This window comes from Solanum stenotomum, chromosome 1 (assembly GCF_019186545.1).
Source record: "Solanum stenotomum isolate F172 chromosome 1, ASM1918654v1, whole genome shotgun sequence".
NCBI lineage: Eukaryota > Viridiplantae > Streptophyta > Magnoliopsida > Solanales > Solanaceae > Solanum > Solanum stenotomum.
Window position 1 is genome coordinate 4,364,866 of NC_064282.1, and position 9,610 is coordinate 4,374,475.

Here is a 9,610-nt window from a genome sequence, read left to right on the forward strand (position 1 = left end):
CCCCCCAACAACTAGATAAAAGTAAGTACGGTCATGACATTCACAAGAAAATGGAGGGCCCTTGTTATTTTGATTAAGAGAGCACTACTACTACAGACAGGGAACTGTGTTTGTGATACTAAAGTTCACACGCATGAAAAACTTGAACAAAATTCAAAAAAGAACTGCACGAAAATTCGATCAGATGTAGCTTCTAATGCCTACCTGATCCTCCACGAATACAACATATCTAACAACAATACCGATTGAGCATACAACAAAAGAAAACTTTTCTGGATTCTCCCTATCGTATTTTAGCTTTTGATTGCTTTCTCAAGGAGATCTGAAAGATTCACCAGCATAACGAACATCTCCAAGTTCCTCTTCGATACGTAGAAGCTGTAGTCAGTATAGCAGAGTTTAGCCACTCAAAACCAAGCACAAACTTTTTTATCACAATAAAATAAAATAGAAGCATTCACCCTTAAGTTATCAACAGTCACAGAAGAGCTACACCAAACTAAACATAATGGGACATCAGACACCAACAAAATCCAGCTGAAATGCCACGAGGTGTTTTTTTTTTTTTTTGGTGGGGGGGACTTATATGGAGGAAGATTGAACGACTAGAGTAGAATTATACAATTTGCAATGGAGATGAGTATCCGCATAGAAAGCTTATCAACTTTCAAGCAGTCACGGTAAAATTGCTAACCGCAGGATGAATAAAGGTAACTAAACACTGTGACAAGAGACTACTACCTAAATAAATATATTAATAATGAAATAACTTAAACAAGAACAAAGGCAACAATTAAAAATAAGATGAAAGAAAGAAGGGAAATTAAGTGTTCCAACCTGGTTGTATTTTGCCAGCCGCTCACTCCGGCAGGGTGCTCCAGTCTTGATCTGCATTGGGAGAATTTAAAAAAATATTAATACGCTGCTGGTGGTTAAAAGGGTGGAAAGGATTAACCAACGTTAACAGCTGGAAGTCGAGAGTACCTGTCCACTGGCCAAACCGACAGACAGATCTGCGATAAAATTATCCTCTGTTTCACCACTTCGGTGACTGACCATAACACCCCAGCCTGCAGCTTTGGAATCTAGTGCTGCTTGAATGGATTCTGTCACAGTACCAATCTGGTTAACCTGCAACAGTTTGAAAGTTGATGAGCCAAGCCCTCACTACATGACTACCATGTGTCATTCATTTACCAAGAAAGTTCTACTGGGCACTGGCTTTCAACACCTAATCTTATAGGAGGGATTTATGTACATCAATGCAGTGTTTCTATCTAACAGGACCGGACCCATGATAACGTATAAATTGTTTTTTCGATGTCTGAACTTTCTCCTTCTTTCCCATTCAAACTTGAAATAGAATTAACTATACATGATAACAAAGTGATATGGTATTATAGTTCATGTGACTGTTACCTTCTCAAAAAAAAGAGTATTATAGTTCGTGTGAACTCTGACGAGTCAAGTGCTTCAAGTCACACCCGAAAAGAGGGACTCAGATTAATCACACCATAAAAATATATGTAGACATCATAGCAATTATTACAACATAAGGTGTAAAGTATACTGTCTTATGACAAATGCATTCATTCAAAAAGGCTAATAAACATACTACTATTGTACTGTTCAGACCAAAATCTTTCTAGGAATCCTTGCTTGCTAAATACTCTTCAAGTCTATTAACGGGAAAATACTTGTCTTTTCCGGAGAAAAGCACCAAATTAAGCACCACTGTTTTAAGGGTCATTCTGTCAATGTATTAAAGGCTATTTTGCTTAGAAGTGCCCAGGATCAACTCAAAGGTATTGTACCTTACAGGCAGTATAACTTCACTTAGCTTCTTAAAATTAATGTACAATTAAGTATTAGAACTTTGAGCAACTAAGCATTTGAAATGAGAAAGAAGCCTACTGATGGAACAAGGCAGCTTTGCTACAGAAATGTGTATGTTGCTTAAAGACAAATCCTTACCTTCAACAATAATGCATTGCATGCCTTTTTCTGAATTGCTTCAGCAATTCTCTTTGGATTAGTCACCAACAAATCATCACCAACAAGTTGAATGTCAACTGAAGATTGTAGAGATGCCCAAGAGCTCCAATCATCTTGGTCAAAGGGATCTTCAATAGATACAATAGGAAAATCTCTGACAAACTCCTTGTAGAGTTCACAGAGGCTCTGAGCACTAAGTACATGAGCTCCGTCATTTGGTTGTTTCTTGAAATTGAGATCATATTTTGCATCTTTTGTCAAGAACTCAGATGCTGCTACATCCATGCCAATTTTAATCTGCACCAATCTTTCAATTAGGAAGTCCATAACTTCCGAAGATAAAATGATTTAATAAAACTGCAAGGCCAAAAAGAAAGCCAACCTTGCCAGTGTAACCAGCCTTCTCAATTGCATCCATAAGCAATACTAGCCCTTCCCTGTTATCCTGGACATTTGGAGCGAATCCACCTTCATCACCAACATTGCATGCATCTTGACCGTACTTAGCTTTGATAATTCCCTTTAGAGTGTGGTAGACTGTTTTCCAATCAAGTGTGGACATTTAAATACTATGTAAAGAGATATTATGTACAAGTTTGCAGAACACATAATATGCAAAGGTTACAGGTCATGGGGCAATAGGAACCTCAAGGACAAAACAGCATTTTGATATACAGAATAAGAAAGTTAGCTACTGTTTGACTTCTCCTAATGCAGATTTACTGAAACCAACACTATTTTGTCAAAGTGAGACACATAGCCATCAAGAAAGAGGAAGCAATTTTATATTTACACTATTCTTACCTTCACTACCCATACGAAGTGCCTCAGCAAATGTTGGTGCTCCAACAGGTAGAATCATGAACTCTTGCATAGCCAAATTGTTGCCAGCATGGCTCCCTCCATTTATCACATTGAATGCTGGAACTGGCATTACAAGTTCTTTAGTTCCAGATATTTCTTGAATGTGTTTATACAAAGGTACTGCTTTTGCTCCAGCACCAGCTCTACACACACTGAGAGAAACTCCAAGAATGGCATTAGCTCCAAGTTTTGATTTATTAGGAGTTCCATCAATCTCCAGCATAACAGCATCAACATCAGTCTGGTTCCTTCACAAGAAGAAAATAAAATTGCCACATTTAAATGGAACTGAAGAAGTATTAAGAAGCCACCAAGGCAGCCATCCATTTCCAATGGCATTTATTATTTTTGAGAAATTAACTTAAATAGCCAGCCACCAAAAAATAGTTGGCAATGTACAATATGTGTATATGTGTGTGTAACTGTGTATAATTAGTGTGTAGTAGTGTCTGTCATAAATATTTTTGGCGTAACGACAATGCAGTACCATACAAGCAATAGCACCACCAGTGTTCTCTACTAATGCTTTTGAGATTTCTTCGTGTGTTATATGTACCGGTCATCTTCTTATTGTCTACCTCAACTTCAACCAAGCCAAGCTTCAGCAAATTTCATAATTACTAGCCAAAATCATATATGCAGTTACCTAAGTAGCCTATTGACAACCAATAAATACGAGTATTAAACTATAAACTTACTCAGCCCCTTTCATAATAAACAAACCAACGTTGCTTACACATAGTAATGGATCGTACACAAACCTATACTAACATAGAAGGACCTTGATTCTGATTGTGCAAGTGCTCTAAACAACTCTCTTTGATAAGTAAAAATGCTCTAAACAAACTTTCAGCTCGTGAAATAGAACTACCATGTTGTAAAGTACTATACAAATTGATACCGAATACTAATGGATGCTCGAGACATTTACAAAGGGAAGAAAACAAAAATTTTGAAAAATAATTAGTAAGATTAACTTACCTCACATCAACACCAACAAGTTTGGGGCCCAAATATTCGTTAATATTCTTTACAGCATTGAGGACCCCTTTACCACCATAAAGGCTCTTGTCACCATCTCTGAGCTCCAATGCCTCATAGATCCCGGTGGAAGCTCCACTAGGAACCGCCGATCGATAAAGTAGATCATCGCCGGTGACCAGATCAACCTCGACGGTAGGATTTCCCCTGCTATCTATGATCTGCCTTGCCTTAACAGACTTCACCTTGGCAGATGCCTTGGATGCAGTTGCCGACGGTGCAACGGCGACGGAGCATCGGACGGTGGACGACGACCGCCGAGATTGAATCTTCTGGGTGGAAGGTAATGAGAAAAGCGGCGCTTGTGATGTGGGTTTGGTGGAAAAAAAGGCCTTAGAGAGCTGCGCTGGAGCTAAGGCCATTTTTTTGTGTGAAACTTCTTCAGAGCAAAAGCGGTTTCGGGATTATTTAAATGGAGGGAAAAGGTTTATAGGAAAGTCCGCCGAAGGGCGAAGAAAGCAAGAGTTTGGTAATGAAAATGGCTTCGATGGTGGTTGGTTTGTGCTTTGGAGGAGACGTAAGTAGTAGAATAGAACATATAATATATATAACTTGAAAAGCCAATGAGTTGGTAGGTGTAATGGACATGAGTGTACAAAATACTATTAAGTCCGTTCACTTTTAATTGTAGTACGTAATTTTATTTTATTTTAGTGTGAAATTATAAAATATCTGACTAATATCTTATGATGTATAATATGTAAAAAAAAAGTATAATTTATAGTACTTTTCGTATCGTTTTTGAATATTTAAATTTTTTATTTAAAATATTAAATTAATATAATATAATTTAATTTTGAATATTAGTTAAATTGACCTTTAAAAAGCACAACATAACAAATAAAAATAGACGAAAGGAGTAGTGTTAATTTGGTATTTGTGGGTTCCATCAGATTTCCTATTGCAAATTCTTGGGCCGCCTAATCAACTTTTGACGAGCAGACAATGAGGAATTGCTTCTAGGAATTTATATCATCTTTCGTTTTTTTAAGAATCAACTAGTATCAACTCAATATTATAGAATTAAAATCAAGGTATTCAGATTCTATAGTATAAAATTAAATAAAATATCTATAAAAGTGAAGATCAACCTACAAACAAAATTAAAACCTTTTCACAATGGTATATGTCATGGTTTTTTCTTTCATTATGTTCTATTTTAGATAAGTATACGTTAATTTTAAAAAATTACATCTATTTGAGTTTTTTTTTCATTATTACATTAATTCGATTGTTCAAATTGAATTTCATGTGATTTTAGGTTTACCGTCTATCTCGTTTCATTTTAGCACAATATGGATAAAGACCAAACTGTCTCAAATTGCCTTGTCTCATTTTATCCTCAATATATATTATTTGCATCTTTCGGTAATTGTGCTCATTTTTAATCTTATCTAAATTTGTATGACATTACGTCTATCTTAACATCTACTTCTCTATATTTGTAAAATTTATCTATCACTTTGATAAATATCCTTCTATCCCTACTCTAATAATACTTGTCCATTTTAATTGACTATCCAATTTTAATGTCATAAAAGTATGTAAACTTTATTCAATAAATTATGAAGTAAATACGAAAATAAGATATGAGAATTTTGTACTTTGAGTAGTGCCGTTTATTTTGAGATGTCAATAGATATTTAGATCTATAAATAATGTTATATGATTCTTTTCTTCGCAAGTGTCAGTTCAAAAATTTGAGAGCTTGATCTTGAATTTGATGAACTCTAAATTCAATATATTCAAGAGATAGATTTGAATATTACGAATAAAATATAAAGAAATTGAAATTCAACTATGCAACCAAATTTTTTGAATCAGTATACATCAATTTTAGTTTGAATTATTTTGTTGATCTTTTAATAAGGTCGTAAAAAATAAAATTTTAGTAAATTCCTATAGAGCTTTTCTAGTACTTTACCTTCCATTTGTTAGATGTGTTTCTTGATGTCATTTTTTTAAATCACGAATCGTATTATATATATATATATAAAGGAGAAACATAGATAAGGTGATGTGACACCTCTCTGCGGTCTCTATTTCTAATTATCTTTTTTCTTTTTTTTTGGACATTTTTTAGTTTTTCTCCTCATTTTTAATATAGTTATTATTTATAGATAATTAATTATTTGTGGATGTCCATAACTTCAAGATGTAATTTCACCATTATGTGTAATAATACTCACACCTCCATCATCTCCTCATTTATCTTACACACCCTTTAATATTTCCCACATTCTCAATAAGTAATATCATGTTTATTGCTATCTTTTTATTTGCCTCTAATAACAATATAAATAGAGGTCTTCAGGACGTGTTATGCAGTTGAAGATTTGGGAAACACTTGAATATACTCAGAAGAATAAGAAATTTTTCTCTTTTCTCTCTACATTTCCTGTCTATTTTCTCACTTATATTATTACTGTTTTTTGGTTTTGTTTTACTACATCTTTTCATTTTTGAAAAGTTAAAAAGTTATATCTAACTGTATTTACCTTCACAAAAATAAATATATTGATACTTGTATGCCTATCATAAGAATCTCAAATCTGATTGGAGAAGTATTACTTTTAATATATGTTGTCTTCTTTATATATTTTATTCATAATATTTATTTTTAGATTAATTTCATTTCAATATTCATTGATCTCTTTGTATAATAATCAAACATTGAGGTTTGACGTATATCATATTCATTTAAAATATCATATAGTGACAAAAAGGGAAGTTAATGAGTTGTTGTGCATTTTTAGCTTTAGTGTAGTATAAATCAAAAATACCATATAGTCACACAAAGGGAAATTAAGAAGTTGTGCATTTTAGCTTTAGTATAATATAATATATAATTGTAGAAGTAATTTAATTTATATATATATATATATATATATATATAAGTTGTTGTGCATTTTTAGCTTTAGTATAATATAATATATAATTGTAGAAGTAATTTAATTTTTTTANCTTTGTATAATAATCAAACATTGAGGTTTGACGTATATCATATTCATTCAAAATATCATATAGTGACAAAAAGGGAAGTTCATGAGTTGTTATGCATTTTTAGCTTTAGTGTAGTATAAATAAAAAATACCATATAGTCACACAAAGGGAAATTAAGTTGTTGTGCATTTTTAGCTTTAGTATAATATAATATATAATTGTAGAAGTAATTTAATTTTTTTATATAAATATTTTTTCCTCATCATATATTATTAGATCTATGTTTAAAAAATCTCTATTGTGATGTTCTTTTTATTCTTGCGAATACAATTCATTCACATATAATCGGAATGATAATTTTACAAATTAACGTATTGAACATCTCAATCAAGTTTAATATTTTAATGAATAAAAATTCTCAATTAAATTTTTAAAAATTAAATAATATGATCACAAAAAATATCAAAAAAAAAAATAGTTGAAATATTGTACCTATGATCCGTATGCACATTTAATGTGTGAGTAAGCATATCAACCAATAGACGGAAACAATAATGGTTATATTTTCAAATGCATACAAGAAAAGCAGGTAGAAAGTAAAGGTCTGTTAAACAAAGGCAAATAGATTTACTTTTTATTTAGTAGAAAAATGGATGGAAGTTGTTTTTGTGTTTATATTTTTTTCTTTTGGATGATATAATGAGATGTGTTTTTTTTAAAAAAATTGATATCATATTTTCATTTAATTATTTTTTGAGTAGCAAAGACTAATTAAATAAATAGATAACTTGGTAAAGAAATATATAGTCAAAGATCTGCTAACAAACTATTTTTATACATATATTTTCATATTTACTTAAAACAAAATATAGATAATGTTTTTATGTAACTTTTGGTTCTAATAAAAGTATATTTTTTGAGGATTTTAATATTCGAGTGTTAGAAAAAAAGTTCATGAATTTGATAGGCATTTGGCCATATATAATTAGAAATTAAATATTTTTCATTTTACTAGACATTTTTAAAATCAAAGTTGTGTTATGTTATATTTTTTTTTCACAAATGAGACAAATAACATTTTATTTGAAATTCTAAACATAGAGGTTTAATTTGAATTTTCTATAGTCAAATTAATTTTCAAATAAAGTAAAAATTATTTCAGAAAAAAATGGGGATATAGTCTATTTTTCCGCGCTTCGCAAGATGATTAAAATCTAAGAAAATATTAGGATCAGTGTTTTAAAAGGCGGGGGAGTGAGGCGAGACGTTTTATATAGTACAAGGCGAGACGTAAGCCCCGAGACATGGGGCGTAAGTTCCATGGATCTATGGGGCAGGGCCGGCTCTTGCCTGTGAATTTTTTTAGGCATTGGCCTTCTCAAATTTTTATTAAAATAAAATCATGTTTAATTTTTTCATGAAAAAAATTAATTATTTATAATAAAAAGTATATATATATATAATTTTTTTTATTATTTTTTTTTTCTCTAACATTCACATCATTTATCTTTTTAACTCCTTATGTACTCTATTTCTTCAAATCTTTGATAGTTAGAGTAATATTTTGTCAAAAATATGAATCAATTGCCGAAAATGAACAAAGTAAATTACAAATATTTTTTTATTTCTTCGTAACTTTTCATATTAAAGTAGGGTATACCAAGTTATCAACTTTTTGAATCAGATTCTATGATTCTAACTCTCATCTTTATTTAAAATTTATCAATTTTTTACTTATAGAACTATATTATTGATTCATATAATAATTGTCTCAATAAAATGATGTTTTTCAATGTTGAATTGATAAAGTTTTGCTTAAAAATAATAATTAAAAAAAGTATTTGAAAAAATCATTTATAAAAAAACTATTAAGGAATAATTTACATCTAAAAATTTAGAAAAATAAATAAATACAGATAAAGTTTATTTAATTTTAGGCCTCTAATTAAAATTTCGCTTTAGGTCTCGAATTATATTGAGCCGCCCCTTCTACGGGGTGTAGTCTCATGTATATTCAATTTTATATATAGTTTTATTACTAATAAATAAGCAAAAGTAAACCTTTCAATGATTTATGATTTTTATTAGAGATAAGTATTAATAATCAATAATGAAGAAAAAGAGATTATAATTACTATTTGAGAAATATCATTACACCAATAATAAAAATATGATTTAAAGCAAAAAAAAGTTTTAAAAAATAAATTAAAAACGCCCGGGACTTACGTGTTTATGCTTGAGGCTTACGCCTTATGGATCTACGTCTTTAATTTACCCCATAGCGCTTTTGGTACGCCCCACCCCGAGACTCGCCCCAAAAAGATTTTTGAAAACAATGATTAGGATCTAATCACCTACATTTTCCTTTTTTTCTTTTCTTTTTGGTTTTCTAATAATAGGATCCTTTCTCCCCATAATCCGGGAATTTAAACCATCCTACATATTTATTGAATTATGATATAGGGTTTAGGCTTAATACCAACCTTAATTTATGAGTCTTAAATTAAAAGGGCAACAAATTTTTTCGAAAATTCCAAAAGGGTAACTCATTTAATTATGAGATCAAAAGGGCAACAATTTTTAAATTAGGTTTTGTAAAACAAGGCTCAAATTCCTATGAGCCTTGCAGGTTTTTTTTTTTTTAAAAAAATATTCTTGTTTTATTTTTTTGTGTTAAAAGTCTAATAATAATAATAATAATAATACATAGTTGTAAAATCTGTAAGATTTAGTCCAACTAAGGAAAAAATAATAACATTAAAAAAGG

General features: G+C 30.8%; 1 protein-coding gene across 1 annotated transcript; it reads right to left on the reverse strand.

Annotated features, from left to right (window-relative positions):
• Positions 1-39: 39 nt before the first annotated feature.
• LOC125861402 (enolase 1, chloroplastic) lies at positions 40-4,421 on the reverse strand. The gene is made up of 7 exons (XM_049541313.1): positions 3,841-4,421; positions 2,800-3,107; positions 2,378-2,532; positions 1,975-2,292; positions 985-1,131; positions 838-888; positions 40-378 (listed from the first exon to the last, which is right to left on the reverse strand). Exons 1-7 carry the CDS (start codon positions 4,260-4,262, stop codon positions 313-315), a joined length of 1,467 nt encoding a protein of 488 aa, XP_049397270.1. The 5' UTR covers positions 4,263-4,421; the 3' UTR covers positions 40-312.
• Between the last annotated feature and the right edge of the window lie 5,189 nt (positions 4,422-9,610).

What these genes read in the sequence shown, in the direction of transcription:
- LOC125861402 (XM_049541313.1), bottom strand. Translation starts at nt 4,262, where the DNA reads ATGGCCTTAGCTCCAGCGCAGCTCTCTAAGGCCTTTTTTTCCACCAAA. An exon ending in AGGCTGGTTACACTGGCAAG is followed by an intron (nt 2,293 to 2,377) that starts GTTGGCTTTCTT and finishes AGATTGGTGCAG; the next exon opens with ATTAAAATTGGCATGGATGT. An exon ending in GGCTGGCAAAATACAACCAG is followed by an intron (nt 379 to 837) that starts GTTGGAACACTT and finishes TACTGACTACAG; the next exon opens with CTTCTACGTATCGAAGAGGA.